General features: G+C 34.5%; 1 protein-coding gene across 1 annotated transcript in view; it reads left to right on the top strand.

Annotated features, from left to right (window-relative positions):
* The window catches only part of LOC132751954 (transcription initiation factor IIB-like), an 85,782-nt gene that overhangs the window by 14,023 nt on the left and 51,653 nt on the right, over positions 1-20,106 (top strand). Inside the window, exons 2-5 of the mRNA XM_060742173.1 lie at positions 72-179; positions 11,518-11,599; positions 15,771-15,875; positions 16,748-16,834. Coding sequence (XP_060598156.1) covers positions 72-179; positions 11,518-11,599; positions 15,771-15,875; positions 16,748-16,834 — 382 coding nt within the window. The remainder of the gene's footprint in view (positions 1-71; positions 180-11,517; positions 11,600-15,770; positions 15,876-16,747; positions 16,835-20,106) is intronic.

The following is a 20,106-nucleotide window of genomic DNA, read 5'->3' as shown; positions in this document are numbered from 1 at the left end:
GTTTGTAATTATAAACTTAAATAATCACAAATCTTTGGTAAAATAATGATTTACATATTGTATGATTTCAGACGTGGGGTCCAGATACAATGTCCTGAACATCCTGATACACCTTTAGTAGAAGATTATCATGCTGGTGACATGATTTGTCCAGAATGTGGACTTGTTGTTGGTGACAGGTGTGTATACCAATTCATTGTATGCTAAAACAGTTTTAAATAAGTTGATGTTTTCAGCTCACCTGAGGACAATGTCCTTAAGGTGAGCTTTTGTGATGGCCCATTGTCCGTCGTCCATCATCAGTGCGTGTGTCCTTGGGTGCTTCAACAATTTCTTTAAACAACTTCTCCTCCTAAACCACATGGCCAAATTTATTGAAACTTTGCAGGGATGTTTCTTGCATGAAGCTCTACGAAAGTTTTTCAAACAATTAAATTCCATGAAGAACTCTGGTTGCCATGGCAACCGAAAGATTTTTTTACAAAAATCTTAAAAAAATCTTGTTGTAAAAAACTGAAAGAGCTAGAACTTAGATATTTGGCATGAAACATCTTCTAGCGGATGTCTACCAAGTTTGTTCAAATAAAAGCCCTCAAAATTGGCCCCACCCAAGGGGTCATTGTTTTTCCTTATATATATATATATATATATATATATATATATATATATATATATATATATATATAAATTATAATGTTTAAGAAATAACAAACTCTATATGTAAAATCGGTAGCGCTTTCAATGCTTTCTTTGCATATCTAAGATATGCAAAGAAAGCATTGAAAGCGCTACGATTTTAACATATAGAGTTTGTTATTTCTTAAACATTATAATTTTATCTATATCAACACTGCACAAGGAACTTTTATCACGTTTTAATAAATATGTATATATATATATATAGTAAAAACTTAAAAAATCTCTTTGTGAAAATCCAAAAGAGCTAGAGCTTAGATATTTGGCATGAAACATGTTCTAGTTAATGTCTACCATGCTTGTTGAAATAAAACCCCTAGGGTCAAAATTGGCACCACCCCTGGAGGTCATTGATTTTGATATGCCCAAAAAAATTTCATGCATATTATGTTACGAGGGATGATCAAAAATTAACCGGACTTTGTAAATGATTCTTTATCTGTTAAATGAATTTACATAAAAATACACGGAACATAAATCGGAATCTATCCCTTAAATGATACAAAAAATACCAACAAGAAATATAAACAAATAAAAAAGTTATGCTGCTATTGGCATGTACATGTAAAGCAATGCGGCGCACGGTATAACTTTGAAATTGACGTTAACGACGTCACAAGTGTATTTTTCTTAACGGAGCAGTTTTTTTACTCATTCACAGAGTATGTCAATACGTGGTACAGTCATGTTGTTGATGCGGGGGATCCACTGCCTATATATATTTCTGTACAAGTGGGTATCATATTGTATTGTAAAAGAATGGATGATGATAAAGAGCTACTGTAATTTCCGTTCTTTCCTTCTGTAACTTGATTGTTGGAAAAATTGCAAATGCAATAAACAATATTATGTTTTACAAATAATGTAAAATAATGTTGCTGAATGATAATGTATCATACATAAGAAAAAAAATAATACAACTATGAACACAATTGACATTATTTTAAAATGAAAAAAACGATTTTGAACAGTGACTGTTTAATGGTTATTTCTCTATAAAACTACTGCCTAAAATAAGAAAATAATTGAAACAATTGTGAACAAAGAATACGAGGGTTGTTCAAAAAGTAATAGGACTGACAGTCTTGCATATTCATATTTAATCCAATTTAGAATATTATCATATGTATAGGGATCGTAAAATGTTTTCTACAATTTATGCAAAAGTTTATTTATTTATTGTGATGAACGTGTGTTTCATGATATTGAATAATCATGGTAACACGCACCCGGCGCAACACATACAAATAGTTATTGAACCTAAGTTGTACTTCTGATTTATTTATAATTTACACTTAATTTGTCCATATATTCCACAACACATTTATTTATATTTAAGTGACATTATATCTAAATTTGACATCATTAGGGCATGAAATGGCATAATTATTTAGTTTTGAATAGCTGTGATTATTGCGTTAAATATAGAAATACGGCACTCAGTAATAAACAGAAATTTGTGCAATCGTTAAATTGTGCCAACAAATTGGCAATATTCTTCCAGATACATACAAAATTATAATATTAATTAAGGAAAATTATCCTGCCATCAGGACACTCGTTGTCAGCTGGTACAATCAATTTAAAAACGGCGAATACAAAATCTCTCACAGGAATGTGTGAGGATGAAAGCGGAAAATTGACGCGACGTTAGTGACGTCAATTGCAAAAGCGCTGTCAATGGATTGACGGTAAACGGTACGCGGACTGTCCGGTATTGTTTTATGTCTGCTTCGGGTCTACTTATTCAGTTCTCATCAAAGGATTGTTTATCGTTTCTATCAAACACTATTTTATTGCATCTCATTAGATATACTTGGTTTTAATGAATTAACATTATAATTATTAACGGTTTTAATAAATAGTAGTAATTCCCCCCCCCCAATTTTGTTATAATAAATGATACTTATCAATTGATGAATAGTGTTTTTTTTACTGTATACAATCATATTGTTTTAAAAACGTACGATGACATACATGTGAAAATTAATAATAAAAATCGGTTTTGCTTTAGCATTATAAGTCCATGCTTGTTGAGTTCCCAGTTTACTCAAATATTTGAGAAAAGTGGATAATGGTCGGCTATCTGGCATTTTTCTTGGAGAATTGAACGAAATTCTGATCGCTTTCTTTCTCGCTTAATCTCCACTTATGGGACCTGATCATGATCACATGATTCAGACACCTAGAACACTAGGGAGAATACTTTCAGGATGGATGACACTTGTTATACATGTATTATGTATTTTGTTAACGACGTCATGAACGTTATTTATTGTATTGTCAGCGTGCGCCGGGTTTCGTACCCCTTGTCATTTGAAAATTTCGCAGAATTGTTATTTGTTAACATTTTGTCTTGATTTTTTTCACTGTATATAAAGAACATGTTCCGATATTTGTTTCTTGTAAAATTATGTACGTAAATTACAAACTGTGAACAGTAGAGCTCCAGTCCTATTACTTTTTGAACAACCCTCATACAATATATGTAATTAATGCATTAACTATTAACATTTTAAAATCCTTAGAGTTGACTGCACCGTGCCGTAGCTACTGTCAAACATCGTTGACAATGTCCGCAGCCAATCGACTGTCATTTTTCAACGTCTTGGCGATTGACATCCCAAACGTCCTTAAAAATTTTATTTTTCTGTCTCTCCCTTACTTGTTTTCTATTTCTCTATTACCCTTTCTTATTTTTTTGCTAATCAAAAAATATGCTGTGGCTTTCTGGAACTTTTAACTCGATAGCCATAATCTTTTTCTACGTTTTAAACAGTTTCTCGTCTTACTTTTGACAAATTTTTTCTTATTGATTGATTTTCGAGACATTCAGACGACATAGTTTTAATGGGAGTATTTCATTAACATGTGACGTTTGAATTGTGATTGCAAATATAAATATGATTTAAATGAAGTCATTTTTACTGACAACGTCAAAGATATGGTTAATGACGTTTTGGCATATTTTGAAATCTAAATGTGCCATATTGTAAAATATACGCAGCTTAAAGCGCCTAATGTCAAGGCGAATTTACGCACTGTGCCGGGTAAGCATTACCATGGTTTTTGAATTCGCTGTTACTGACAAGCTTTTGCGTTATCAGATTAAATAAAGCATCAGTTTACAGGTATTGTTTTCGGATTAAGTGTGATATATAACAATAAGTGATAGGTTGAAAATTCTTCAATTGACAGTCACAGTCCGGTTTATTTTTGATCATCCCTCGTATACCCCCTCGCGTCCGTCCGTCCGCACTCACAGGACAGTAATCATGTGGCTAGAGGGACAATAGGTAACTGTTTTTTCTCTTTGATGTCATTTATTCCGTAATGCTTTTATGTGGCTATTTTCTTTTGTGTGGCTAAAAAGAACATAGAGAGAACAATAGAGTAGCCACATAATTACTGTCCTGTTAGAACATCTGTCTGTCTATCCGTACAAACCCAGAGGTACTTGTGTGACTTGGAGAACAATGGGTAACAGTAAATTCTCTTTGATCCTATTCATTCCGTTTTTACTTGTGTGTCTTTTTTTAAGCCTTGTGTGTCTAGCAATGGCCAATAAGATCAAAGGAAAAGTCACATATTAAAGTACCATTTTGTGAGTACGAGTACGTCCTTTAGCAATTTGGTTTCCGGAGCAGAACTTATGTTCCATTTGGCCCACAATATTCAAACTTCATAGGATGATTGTCCATATTGGGTAGAAGACCCCTATTGATTTTGGGGTCACAAGGTCAAAGGTCAAGGTCATTATTACTTTAAAACTGAAAACAGTTTCCGGAGCATAACTTAAGTTCCGTTTTGCCTACAGTGTTCAAACTTTATAGGATTATTGTCCATATTGGGTAGAAGACCCCTATTGATTTTGGGGTTACAAGGTCAAAGGTCAAGGTCATTATTACTTTAAAACTGAAAACAGTTTCAGGAGCATAACTTAAGTTCCATATGGTCCACAATATTCAAACTTCATAGGATGATTGTCCATATTGGGTAGAAGACACCTATTGATTTTTGGGTCACAAGGTCTAAGGTCAAGTTCATTATTACTTTAAAACTGAAAACAGTTTCCGGAGCATAACTTAAGTTCCATTTGGCCCACAATATTCAAACTTCATAGGATGATTGTCCATATTGGGTAAAAAAACCTATTGATTTTTGGGTCAAAGGTCAAGGTCACTATTACTTTAAAACTGAAAACAGTTTCCGGAGGATAACTGAAGGTCTATTTGGCCAACAATATTCAAACTTCATAGGATGATTGTCCATATTGGGTAGAAGACCCCTATTGATTTTGGGGTCAAAGGTCAAAGGTCTAGATCACTATTACTTTAAAACTGAAAACGGTTTCCAGAAAATAACTTAATTTCTATTTGGCCCATGGTGTTCAAACTTCTTAGGATGATTGTCCATATTGGGTAGAGGACCCCTATTGATTTTGCGGTCACAAGGTCAAAGTTCAAGGTCGCTATGACCTCAAAACTGAAAACAGTTTCCAGAGCATAACTTAAATTCCATTTGGCCCACAATATTCAAACTTTATAGGAGGATTTGAAGGAGGTAATACTTTATTTAATTTATGTTATGTCTTACAAATGCTTCATCGGGCATATAATGCTCCGCCTAGTGGTGCTCTTGTCCTAATATGTACTGTAAATCCTGTATTTTTCGCATTATTTTAATTTTCACTATCTGTTCTGGGGTGAAATGGGCTCCACTTAATCCTTCTGACCTATTTCTCAAGTGAGCGATCCAGGGCCCTCTTGTAATATTACTAGGGACAAATGTTCTCCATAGTGAGTTGTAGTGTCCTGCCAATAATAAAGGGGTCTGTGGTAAAGGTCAGGGTCAAAATAAGGAGTCAAAGGTCAAATAAAATAAAACATTCATTTTCAAATATAACCTCTTTATACATGGATGGATTTTGATATAAAGTAGCACAAAAGTTCTAGGTCACAAGATGTCAAAGGTCAAATAAAATACTGAAATTTGTTTGCTGGCGGTGTATTTTGCTCATTCTTTGAAGGATTATAAAATGATGATGGGGTGGTGTGTCGAACTCAAAACCAGGGTCTGCCGCTCAAAAGTCAAGGTCACACATGGCGTCAGGGCATAAACCGGTGTCCGGAGTGTAACTTTCACATGCATGTAGGGATTTTATTATAACTCACATTTAGGAGTCAATGGTCAAATAACTAAATAAAAAATTCATTTTTGAGTATAACTTCTATATACAGGGATGGATTATAATATAACTTAGCACCACTCTTTTCCATGTTGAGATGAGTTATCTCACACAAAAAGAAGGTCAGTGTCACATAAAGTCAAATAAAAATATTATGCATAAAAACTGTATGCAGGGCTCGACATTAACGGTTGTCCGACTGCCCTGGACAACTAAAAGTTTGGTCCGGGCAAGTTATTTTGAAAAACACTTGTCCGACAGGGCAAGTGAAAATAAAAAGCATCATTAACAAAATGCATGTACACAATAAATAGAAAAAACTTCTTTTCATTAATAAACATCTGTAAAACAAAAATACACCATGAATCATTATCAATGATGTTAATACACTACTGTCATGTACATTTGTTGATATAGGAAACGGAAGCAAAAATATGAGCATGCGCCGTGGTAAGGTAATTCCCCGTTCTAATAATAGACTATATCTAATTTTGTACAAGGTAATTCCCAGGTCATGCTGTCGTTTTAATTTTGATGCATGCATGTGAAGATATCATTGAAAATATGTAAATAATCATACTGATCTTTAAATATAATTGTTAAATAAAGTTTTTGCATTAAAATGATTTATTGTTTTATCTAATATAACTACATTATGAACATAGTCGTTGTTATTAGCCTGGATGATGATTGATGAACTGATGTTTTAGATTTAACTACTGAATACAAAAATATTTGTGTCTAACTAACAATCAATTTCATAAACAATGTCTAGTTTATTGCCTTATGTTAACATGACATTATACAAAAAGTAATAATGTATGAGCTTGTTTGTCTTTTCTGATTGATACATTTTTACCATTTTTAGGTCAGGACAAGTAAGTCTTAGGTCAGGGCAAGTAGTTTTAAAAACTACTTGCCCGACAGGACAACCTGATTCAAAAAGTTAATGTCTAGGCCTGGTATGTTGCTCATTCTTTGAAGGATTACAAAATAATTTGGTACAAATGTTCACCATGATGGGGTGGTGTGTTGCAAACAAAGCAGAGGTATTCTACCCAAAGTTCAAGGTCACACTTGGTGGTCAGCGCAAAACCTGTGCTCAGAGTGTAACTTCCACATGCATGAAGGGATTTTGATACAACTCAGGACAAATTGTCTTCATGGTGAGGCTGAGTGTTCTGCCAAAAATTCAGGTGTCTGTTAAAGGTGAAAGCCATACTTAGGGGTCAAAGATCAAATAAAATAACATGTTCATTTGAAAGTATAACTTCTATATTCATGGATGGATTTTGATATAATGTTCTCTGTGTTGAGTTGAGTTGTCTCACACAAAATGAAGGTCAAGGTTCAAAGATGTCCGAGGTGAAATAAAAATTTTGTTTGTTGGGGCTGTATCTTGCATATGCTTTGAAGTATTATGCTTAGTGGTCATAGGACTTTTAAATTGTTGAGCTCGCTTGTGGTGAGGTCCAATTAGTCGCCACTTTTCATTTTGGCGGTTTGGTGTATGTGAGTCTGTCAGTCCGTGCGTTTGTCGTCTAAATTTATCGGGTCTGCATTTTGCTCATTCTTTGAATTATTACAAAATTGTTTGATACAAATGTTCACCATGATTGGGTGGTGTGTCAGATCTCCTCGCGAAAGAAAACACACAAGTTAATATTTGGTAAAAGTTTTACCTCCGTACTTTAAACGACATCTCCTCATAAACCACTTAGCCAATTTCATCCTAACTTCACAGGAATGTTCCTTTGGTAGTCAACTTGTTCGTCGTCAAGCAGAACTCTGGTTGCCATGGCAACTGAAAGAAAAAAACTTAAAATATCTTCTTTCAGAAAACCGAAAGAGCTAGAGCTTAAATATTTGGCATGAATTATAATCTGATTTTCCTTATTTGTATATAGTAAAAACTTAAAAAATCTTCTTTTAAAAAGCCCAAATAGCTAGAGCTTAAATATTAAGCATAAAACATCCTCTAGTGCGTGTCTACCAAGTTTGTTCAAATAAAAGCCCTGGGGTAAAAATTGGCCTTGCCCCAGGGGGGTCATTGAATTTCCTCATTTGTATATAGTAAAAACTAAAATAATCCTCTATATAAAAACCAAAATAGCTAGAGCTTAGATATTAAGCATGAAACATCTTCTAGTGGGTGTCTACCAAGTTTGTTCAAATAACCGCCCTGGGGGGTCAAAATTGGCCCCGCCCCAGGGGTCATTGTTTTTCATTTTATGTATATAGTAAAACCTTAAAGTATCTTCTTTTAAAAACCCCAAAGAGCTAGAGCTAAGATATTTAGCATGAAACATCTTCTAATGGGTGTCTACCAAGTTTGTTCAAATAAGGGCCCTTAGGTTAAAATTGGCCCAGTCCTGGGGGTCATTGATTTTCCTTATATGTGTATAGTAAAAACTTAAAAAAAAATTCTGATAAAAAACTCAAAGAGCTAGAGCATGAAATATCTTCTAGTGCGTCTGTGCGTCCCCACTTAATTTATGGCCGGACTGTAAATTTGTAATGCATTGAATGATTTTAAAATAACTTGGCATAAATGTCTACCACATCAATACGATGTGTCACATCTAAGAATTATGTCTCTACCTCAAAGGTCAAGGTCACACTATCATTTTGAAGTTTCACATTATCACAATTATAGTAAATAGGTACAGCATGCCCACTCAATTTCAAACGTAGGGGTACATGTACCCCCTGTCATTGAAAATTGGGGGTACATTTCAAAATCTGGGGGTACACATAGTAATAAGTTTAAAAATGTTTTTGTTTGTAAGAACATTTTAGTCAACATGATATTAATGAACAGTGTTTCACTAAGTATTACTACCCACTAACACAGAAACAAACTCATCACTTGAGGTAGCAATATAACAGCCATTACAATCACTTGTTAAGTCCATACGATTATCACCCATAACCAAAATTTTGTATATCTGAAATTATGAACATTTATTTCAAAATCTCAATATGACATAGATAAAGCTCACAATTGAAGGTAGTTATTAAAAAATAAAGTGACTAACTTTTTGCTGATCATTGGAGAACACAAAATACTTTTTGGAAGTTGTAGATATCCAAAACTTTTTTTCTTAAGACAGTACATGTGACGTCAAAACATGACTAAAATATTTACGAATCAGACTGAGATGACTTTGAAAGCAGACATGCAATTGTGACCGGGTTTAGACTGTTCCTAACTATTGGTAGATGGCAACAACATTTAGTTGATATGCAAATAAGGCTATCCCAAACATTCATTCTGACAATTTTACTTTGCGTGCATGTACCCCCTACTTACAATTTTTATGCGTGCATCTAGAATTTTTGCATGAATTACGCATTGAAGTGCGTGAATGGGCATGCTGAGGTACACACAATCGTGTCCGGACTGTTACTTTGTCATGCATTGAATGATTTTAAAATAACTAGGCATAAATGTCTACCACATCAAGATGATGTGTCGCGTCAAAGAATTACGTCTCTACCTAAAAGGTCAAGGTCACACTATCATTTTGAAGTTTCACTTCATCACAATTAGTGTTAATAGGTACACAAATTTGTGTCCAGGCTGTAACTTTGTCATGCATGGAAGGATTTTAAAATAACCAGGCATAAATGTCTACCATATCAAGACGATGTGTCGCGAACAAGACCCATGTCGCTACCTTCAAGATCAAGGTCACATTTATAGTTTGAAGGTCACAAGAAGAGTTTGAAGATACCCATTCATGTCCGGACTGTAACTTTGTCATGCATAGAAGGATTTTAAAATAACTTGGCACAAATGTTTACCACATCAAGACAATGTGTCACGGCTAAGGCTCATGTCCGTGTGTCCCCACTTACACAACAATCATGTCCAGACTGTAATTTTGTCATGCATTGAGGGATTTTGAAATTATTTGGCACACATGTCTATCTCATAACAACATTTTGTCGCATCCAGGAACCATGTTCCTTCTTCAAAGGTCAAGGTCACACTTATATTTTGAAGGTTCATGCTATCAAGAACAATATTCAACAATTAGTTACTTTCATCCTCTTTTCTTTTCAATATACCTGCATGCTTAAGAAACCTTTTCGGAGGCAATCGTCTCTTGGGTGACAGCTCTTGTTCCCTATATGTATAAAGTGAAAACTTAAAAAATCTTCTTATAAAAACCCCAAAGAGCTAGAGCTTAGATATTTATCATGAAACATCTTCTAATAGGTGTCTACCAAGTCTGTTCAAATAAAAGCCCCTGGTTTAAGATTGGCCTTGGCCCAGGGGCCTATAAACAAGTGAGCGATTTCTTGGCCATCATGGCCCTCTTGTTTATGAATCTTAAACTCCGACCTTGCTCCTTATTTAATTTTGGTGGGAAAAATTCACATGTTCACAATTGTTCACGATTATCATGCTTTTCTTGTAATTATTAGTTCTTTTGGCTCTAATTTTTGGCTACTATATATATTGATGTTATTGTTCTCTAGCCAGAGTTGTAAAAAAGAGTTGTTAAAAGTCATTGCAAAAAGTGGATATTAAAAGGAGTTACTAAAATTGTGAATGTAGGAGTTTGGTATTAAAGGAAAAATTAGAAGTGAAGAAATGGATTTAAAGTGTTTGTATTATTTCAGTGTAGTTAAAAAGTGTTGAAAATTCGCTACAATGGCTCTCATTTACACTGATCACGAAAATATGAAAATGCCACTGTTTAGTAGGCGTGTAAAAGGAAAGTGACAGATGACATGTGTTAAGTTAAACATGCAAGAATAACTTCAGCTAACAACAAGGGTTGGGCGATCGTCCTATGGAACTGTTTATTATGTCACCTTGCTGTCAATTAGTAACACAATATTTAATCCGCTATCATCCAGAATATGGACAGATAACACTCAATCCCAAGGGCGCGGTTTACATTTTATATACAGTTGCTGTTTGATTTTTTAGCTCACCTGAGCTTGCTCAGGGTGAGCTATTAGGATCGGTGAATGTCCGTCGTCCGTCGTACGTCCACAATTGCTTGTGAACACTCTAGCGGTCACATTTTTGAACCAATCATCATCAAACTTTGTCAGAATGCTTGCTTAGTAAATTGCTTGGATGAGTTCGAACATGGCTCATCTCCGATGAAAATCTAGGTCACAGGAGCTATAAATAGAAAAACCTTGTGAACACTCTAGCGGTCACATTTTTGAACCAATCATCATCAAACTTGGTCAGAACGCTTGTCTAGTCAATTGCTTGGATGAGTTTGAATATAGGTCATCTCGTGTCAAAAGTGAGATCACAGGAGCTAAAAATAGAAAAATCTTGTTAACACTCTAGTGGCTGCAGTTTTTATCCAAATATCCTTGAAATTGGTCAGAAAGGTTGTTTTGATGATTTCTAGGTCAACTTAAAATATCGGTCATCTCGGATCAAAATCTTATTGTATCAAAATAAAATTGGATTGAGCCTTCATAGTCAGGTGAGCGATATAAGGGCCATCATGGCCCTCTTGTTTAAAATCCTACTGGGATATCACATGTATGTGAAGATAACAAACTCCAGTCACCCCTCAATACAACTGCTTGATTGGCTTACAGATCAGGCTACAGAGTAATTTCTAATTACTATTTAATTTTCATTGTACCAGAGTTGTAGATGTTGGCACAGAGTGGAGAACATTCAGTAATGAGAAAAGCAATAAAGATCCATCTAGAGTTGGTGCTGCAGAGGTACGTTATGTTAATATTATAATCTTTGTGAAAGTGATCGAAATTTTGTTTATATGTATTGTTGAACTTTTTTTTCATTTTTTGCTCTAGGAAAAGTCCACCCTTGGTCTTATAGGTAGTTGATCAATAATTCAAGAGCACCTACAGGCCAAAGATTTGGTTTTGAGGTTTGTCATGATTGGTTGATTTTGATGAAGGTTAGTTGGCCAAAACTTGTTGGGTGCCAAGAACAAAAGTTAACAGTAAATGCTATTCATTCAGTCAGTATTGTTGGGTACTTTATGTTTTGAATGGGCGCTTTTCAGTAAATGAAATGCCATGTTGTCTGTAAAGGAAGTCATGATGTCGCTTAAGTTAAACCACAAAACTTAATTCAAAAACTTCATTCTATTGAACTTTCCAATGTAGCTTGCGCAATTAGTATACAGCATATAACATGCTCGATGTCATCAAAGATTGTGTTCAATAAACTGCAACTAGGGTCAAAAGTTGGCTTTACTTAACAGTGTATTGATTTTTTGCCATAGGATTGACTCAGTTAGAACTATGATCTTAAAGATCTGTCTCTATCCCAATGCTGTGTTAGAACCTTAAAGCATAAACATTTTTGAGCTAATCATACCAAACGTTGTTCAAGAAGCCTTGGGTCAAAGTTGGCATGTTCGCCCATGGCTTTCGTATATAGATTGGTCACAGGACTATGAATATAGTTAAAACCTTGTGAAACACTCTTTTAGCGACACAAAGAGTTGAATTTTTCCATTTTTTTTAGGAAAAGTCACTTTCTTTATAACAATATTAAGACACAAGCAATTTTTTTGAGGTTTTCATGATGTGACTTGATAAGTTATTAAACGTTGGTCCAAGAAAAAAGTTACAAATGCTATTATAATATATTTGTAATTTATTTACGTTTTATAAATGATACATAATTCTTGTAATATTTCATTTATTACAATTAATGTAAACTTAATTTAAAATTATAAATATATTACAACTTATTATATTTACATATTATTGTTAATGTAGATAAAAATAGAATTGTTGGTTTAAGTATATGGATTTTTTATTAAATATAAAATTAATGTAATTTATTATAAATTACATTTTATTGCAAAGATAAATATAAGTAAAACTAATATCACAGTTGTTCAATAACAGCTGGTTTAATGGGAGGGGCTTAAATGTTCATAACATTCTTTTTTGTTTATTATACCATTATATCCCCACAAACGGAAGTATGGGGGGTTATGTAGGAGTCAGCTTGTCGGTCGAACGGTCAATCGGTCCATTGTTCGGTCCACATCATGGTTTCAGGATGATAACTAGAGTTTGGAATGACTTATTGTAATCAAACTTGGTATATAGCAACCAATTATGTGAAAACAACGGTTGGTTTTTAGCTCGACTATTCGATAAGAATAAGTAGAGCTATTGTAGTCACCCGAGCGTCGGCGTCAGTGTCCGCATCGGCGTCTGCGTCGGCGTAACCACTTATGTTAAAGTTTTTGTAATAGTTCAAATATTTTCAAAGTCCATTGACATATGGCTTTGAAACTTTGCACACTTGTTCACCATCATGACCCCAACCTGTAGACAGGAGGAGGTAACTCTATCAAGCATTTTGACAGAATTATGCCCCTTTTTCGACTTAGAATTTACGTTCAAGTTTTTGTAATAGTTCAAATATTTTCAAAGTCCATTGACATATGGCTTTGAAACTTTGCACACTTGTTCACCATCATGACCCCAACCTGTAGACAGGAGGAGGTAACTCTATCAAGCATTTTGACAAAATCATGCCCCTTTTTCGACTTAGAATTTACGTTAAAGTTTTTGTAATAGTTCAAATATTTTCAAAGTCCATTGACATATGGCTTTGAAACTTTGCACACTTGTTCATCATCATGACCCCAACCTGTAGACAGGAGGAGGTAACTGTACCAAGCATTTTGACAAAATCATGCCCCTTTTTCGACTAAGAATTTACGTTAAAATTTTGTAATAGTTCAAATATTTTCAAAGTCCAATGACATATGGCTTTGAAACTTTGCACACTTGTTCACCATCATGACCCCAACCTGTAAACAGGAGGAGGTAACTGTATCAAGCATTTTTTTTTACTATCAAGCACTAAGAATAGTCGAGCATTGCTGTCCTACCGACAGCTCTTGTTTTTTTTGGACCCCCTTGGGTCAATGTCAATTTCACTGTTACCAGAAATACTGTATTCCTAGAAAAGTTTTCGTGCGTTTTAAGTTAGCGCTTTTCGCGGTAGGCATGATTCCGCAAATCTTAATAGCCTCGAATATGGTACTTATAACAAACCTGCGAACATTTCTAGCTTTAACCAAATAAAAACGTAAACCTGTAGAATATTTTTATAATTTACTTACATAGCGATCAAGTGCTACATTGATAAACAGCTGTTATGTTGTTATAATGAAAGCGCTGTACAGTGTAATTAATTATGTATCAACATTTTGAAGAAAAAGTCAGTTATGATTCAAATGAGAAATAAAAAAAACTAATTGCTCTTACTTATTCTTACTTAATCACACAGTGAAAAAGGTCAGGAATTAAGTAAAAAGTGTTTACGGAACAACCGTCCGTGTTCGACTAGTTAATAAATGAAAAGGTATCGAGTAATGTAGCGCTTTAGGCGAGACTTGTTAAAAAAATAAAAAAAATAAAAGAACCCAAAAGCAAGGTCATGCATCGAAAACGTAGCCTCTAAAAACTGTAATTTGTGCCGTAGCGACTAAATATTTGCAGAATTTGCGCATACTACAATCCTCGAAAGTTTGTCTCCGCGAAAATGCCGACGTTGTGAAAAAAGGGAAATATTGAATTCGCGAACATTTCTAGGAATACAGTAGAAGAATGGTGTCCGGACAATAATTAGGAATCAGGTATTGTTATCAAACTTGGTATTTAGCAACCTTATGTGGAAATGCTGGTGAGTATTGCAATTTGGACCCCCTGGGGTCAAGGTCACCATTACTAAATATAACAAATGGTTTCTGGATAATAATTTTAAGGGAATGAGATATTGTAATGAAACTTGGTTTATAGCAAGTTTATATGAAGATCCTGGTTGGGATTGCAATTAATTGAAATAATTCTTTGTACACAATTGATACTTCATTATATCCCCGCACAACAAAGTTGTAACGGGGGTATACTGGAATCAACTTGTTCATCTGGCCGTCGGTCAGTTTTTCCTTGTCCACCCTATAACTTAAGGTTCCTTTGACCCACAGTCATCATATTTAGTTTTGAGATTGGTCATGATAAGTAGATGACCCCTATTGATTTTCAGGTAACCAGGTCAAAAGTCAAGGTCACAGGGACCTAGACTTCAAAAAGCTTGTCTGCCCAATAGCTTAAGATTCCTTTGACCCACAGTCTTCATATTTGGCATGGAGGTTAGTCATCACCATTAGAAGACCCCTATTGATTTAAGGTTACTTGGTCAAAGGTAAAGGTCACAAGGGCCTTGACTTCAAAAAGATTGTCTTTTGATTTTTAGGTGACTGTGTCAAATGTCAAGGTCACAAGGGCCTTGACTTCAAAAAGATTGTCTTTTGATTTTTAGGTGACTGTGTCAAATGTCAAGGTCACAGGGGCTTTTACTACAATAAGCTTGTCTGCTCAAATGCTTAAGAATGCTTGTCCACTGTGTAATGATTTTGACTTTTTCACATTTGAAGTATATAATTATGTTTATATATTCATCATAAAACCCCCCCAGGAAAAGCTGCATGAATAGGGGGAGGGGTATTCAAGTCATGCAGTAGCAGTTTCATTTTTCAGGTCAGTAGGTCAAAGGTAAAGGTCACTTTGATCTTTACCTCTAAAAACATGTAGAATATATAACTAGCAATGCACTGGCGTACTAACTACAGATTTGGCAGAGAGGTTGTCCTTGAGTTCTAAATGACCACTGTTGATTCTGACCAGTGGTATATGGTATTCACGCCATAACAATGGCAGGTCTAGTTTAATCTAGGTTGAGTAACTCTAGTTCAAATTTTCTTTCAGACCACTTATTTTTCAGAGTTGCTGTTGGGGGTATTAATCACCTTTAGTGATAGCTCTAGTTGAATCAGTACAATGTATATACTATTTAATGTTAATGATGAATAAACAATCTGTGTGCCAATTTTAGAATCCATTGTTGGAAGGTGGAGATTTGTCAACTGGAATTGCCATAGATCCCAAAAGTACCCAAATGGATGAGTTTGGCAAACCTATGTATAGAAACAGACGTACTGTAAGTACAATTTTTCTCAGAGCATCATAGCTACATATAATGCTAATGCATATGATAGACCACTCTTGGTTGATTATTACATGTGCTGAAAAGGTAAAAGATTCATTATATGGCTTATTCATTTAGTCTTTAATACATTGCAATTCTGTTTACTATTTATAAATGAACAAGCACTGCAAAAAATATATGGATATACGTAAGTATAAGGAATTCCATATACAGGTATCATTAATATAAGGGTAAAAATTTGGGAAATTTAAAACATGACCATGTTTTAAGCAAATCTTTATATGACTAATATACAGAGATATGTACACTCAAAATATACACAAACTCTGTTGTACAAAGTCTGTATATAATAAAATACAGAATTATTAATCAAGTCTGTGTATTACCAAAATAAGAAAATTTTGTATTCTTGCAAATGCAGATTCTCTATATGAAAATTTACAGATTTGATTTATACTTGAACAAAAGTACACATATGACAAAACCAACATGCTGAATTATGATCTTGAACTTTAAATTGATCTTGATCATCGCGGCCAAATTATAAAAAATTGTAATAACTTTGTTATTTACCTTAATTAACTTAAATTAGATATGGATTTGATTCATACTTGAACAAAAGAACACTTATGACATTATACGTGATGTTTCTTCTAATGTGATCTTAACCAGTGAATTTGAGTTATATTTTGTACAATAAAATTATGTTTTCTTGGTGGATTCTTAACTACAATATTCTTCCTCAGATGTGTTTGACTTTAGAAATTAGAAAAAGTTGAATGTGACCATCTCTAGGAGGTGGCTGTTGTCACTTTGAAATTTAATATTTAAAGAAATAATAATAATTATGTTACTATTTTTAGATGAACAGTGCTGACAGAGCATTATCAAATGCATTCAGAGAGATTGGTGATATGGCTGAAAGGTTAAATCTTCCTCGAATGGTTGCAGTAGGTCTAAATTTAATAGTTATTTCCTGTACATATTCTACTAAAATATTCATCAAAGTCTGTAAATGAAAACATACATTTAGAAATATTACCAGATAGAGAAAAGAATTTAAACAAGTCTCAGCATTGTAAACTTAAAAAGAGAAAAATCTCACATATAACAAAGAATAGGTTGAAATGATTGTTAAAACAGTCTAATTTGCCCATGTGACCATGTGTATTAAGCGACTTTTGTCTTATATGCGACCACTGTAAATTACCCCAATCATATTGCTTTGCATTTGTCTGTCTGTCGGTCCATAGACCAAATGGTTTCCAAGTGATAACTAAAGAACCCTTAGGCCTGGGAACTCGTTATGGTGATTGGTCATGACCAGTAGATGACCCCTATTGATTTTAAGGTCAAGGGGTCAATGGTCAAGGTTACATTGACCTTGTAAGTGAAAACGGTTTCCGAGCAATAACTAAAGAACGCTTAGGCCTAGGAACTTCAAACTTGGTATGGTGATTGGTCATGACCAGTAGATGACCCCTATTGATTTTGGGGTCAAGGGTTTAAAGGTAAGGTCACTTTGACTTGAATTTAAAAACGGTTTCCACTCAATACCTAAAGGACTCTTAGGAGTCAAAGGTCAAGGTCATATTAACCTTGTAGGTGAAAACGGTTTCCGATCAATAACTTGACAAGCCCATAGCTGTTGGCCCTCAAACTTTGTAGGTGCATTGGTCTTGGCCAGTAGATGACCCCTATTGATTTTGGGGTCAAGGGGTCAGTGTCATTTTGACCTCGTACTTAAAGACGGCTTCTGACCAATAAATCAACAACTCAAGTTGCCTTGGTTGATATTTTTATATTTAACTAAAAATGCTTTTGGTATACTCATTTGAAGGTCTTATGTAATATAACAACTTGGCTATCATTAATGAGGCCTACATGATTCATAAAATTTATGCACATATTATTTTGTAAGATTTGTAATAACTTCAATTGCTGCACACAACCTATGCGGTCACAATAATTATTACCTTGTGACTAGTCATGACCAGTAGATAAACCTTATTAATTTTTTGTTCTCAAGGTCAGAAGTCATGCATAATAACCTGATCACATGACTATTTGGCTGCCTATAGGGGGCATACATGTTTTACAAACATATCTTGTTTCTCTATCTATATCTTCAATGTATTAAGCAAATTTTGCTCAACGTGACCAGCGACTGTTGCACACATTCAAATCAAATTTGACATATGGATATGTCATGAGAAAATACAGGTCAAGTTTGAATTTGGTCATCTTTCAATGAATTTTGGCAGAGTTATGCCCCTTTTACTTTGAAAATAATATGAAATTTTCAGTTTTGTGTATTATCTCCCAAACGGTATTACACATTCAGCTCAAACTTGACATATAGATATGTCATGAGAAAATACAGGTCAAGTTTGAATTTGGTCATAGTTCAATGATTTTTGGCAGAGTTATGCCCCTTTTACTTTGAAAATAATATGAAATTTTCAGTTTCCGTTCCTTATCTCCCCAACGGTATTACACATTCAGCTCAAACTTGACATATGGATACATCAAAAGAATGTGCAGGTCAAGTTCAAATTTGGCCATGGTTCAATGATTTTTGGCAGAGTTATATCCCTTTCACTTTGAAAATAATATGAAATTTTCAGTTTCTGTTCATTACCTCCTCTAGGGTATTACACATTCAATTCAAACTTGACATATGGATATGTCAAAGAAATGCGCAGGTCAAGTTCAAATTTGGTCATAGTATGATGATTTTTGGCAGAGTTATACCCCTTTAACTTTGAAATAAAAAGGAAATTTTCAGTTCCCATTCATTATCTTCCCAACAGTTGTACATATTCAACTCAAATTCAAGATATGAATATGTCATAAGAATGCATTGGTCAGTTTTGAATTTGGTCATGGTTTGATGATAATTGACAGAGTTATCCCTCTTGAACTTTGAAAAAAAATCAGAAATTTTAAGTTTCCGTTCATTATCTCTCCAATGGTTGTACACATTCAACTCAAATTTGACATATAGATACATCTTAGGAATAAGCAGTTCAAGTTTAAATTTGGTCGTGGTTCAATGATTTTGGACAAAGTTATCTTTCTTGAATGTTGGAAAATTTTGAATTTTCAGTTTCAGCACTCATACTTTTGTGGAAATGTATGTAGCCATTATTTTGGCTACAAATATGCAATATGCAATTTACAAAAGGTTAACACTGAATAGTTTCAGTGCCTTGAACTTTGTATAAAAATGGTTTGTGTTAACATTGAAGGCTTTGAACTTAAAATGAAAAAAATAATTTGTGCAAACAAATTTGGAACTAAATATTATAACATCTGAAATTTTGGCTGCATGCGGGGGCGTGACGATAAGGAAAGATATAAAGATTTTTGACTTTTTCTCATGCTTTGTCTTCAGAGACCATTGCATTATGCAATCATGTTTGGTGTTTCCGTTACGTGGTTGCTTAATACATGTTTGACTCTATATCAAATTAGTCCAGTTTTAGTTGATATGTAGAGTGTATATATATGGAATATTATGTTGTAGAAGCTTTCTGAGGCTTTGTATTTTGCTACGAGCAGCGGTGGAAAATTGATATCTTGCGAGAACGAAGGTCGAGCGAGATATCAATTTTCCAACGTTGCGAGTAGAAAAATACATAGCCTCAGAAAGCTACTACAACATAATTTTCCTTTTATTATATACCTTTTTAGCTCACCTGAGCTTGCTCAGGGTGAGCTTTTAGGATCGGTGAATGTCCGTCGTCCGTCGTCCGTCCGGCCGTCCACAATTACTTGTGAACACTCTAGCGGTCGCATTTTTGCCTCAATCATCATCAAACTTGGTCAGGATGCTTATCTAGTTGAAAGCTCGGATGAGTTCGAACATGGGTCATCTCGGATGAAAAACTAGGTCACAAGAGCTAAAAATAGAAAAACCTTGTGAACACTCTAGAGGTCACATTTTTGACCCAATCATCATCAAACTTGGTCAGGATGCTTGTCTAGGTGATAGCTTGGATGAGTTCGAACATGGGTCATCTCGGATGAAAAAGTAGGTCACAGGAGCTATAAATAGAAAAACCTTGTGAACACTCTAGTGGTCACATTTTTGAACCAATCATCATCAAACTTGGTCAGAATGCTTGTCTAGTCAATTGCTTGGATGAGTTCGAACATGGGTCATCTCTGATGAAAAACTAGGTCACAGGAGCTAAAAATAGAAAAACCTTGTGAACAC

The sequence above is a fragment of the Ruditapes philippinarum genome, unplaced genomic scaffold (genome assembly GCF_026571515.1).
Source record: "Ruditapes philippinarum isolate M1 unplaced genomic scaffold, ASM2657151v2 ctg1888_1_1_1_1, whole genome shotgun sequence".
Taxonomy (NCBI): Eukaryota; Metazoa; Mollusca; class Bivalvia; order Venerida; family Veneridae; genus Ruditapes; species Ruditapes philippinarum.
Note: the sequence above shows the minus strand (reverse complement) of the source record. Positions and strands in the feature narration are given on the sequence as shown.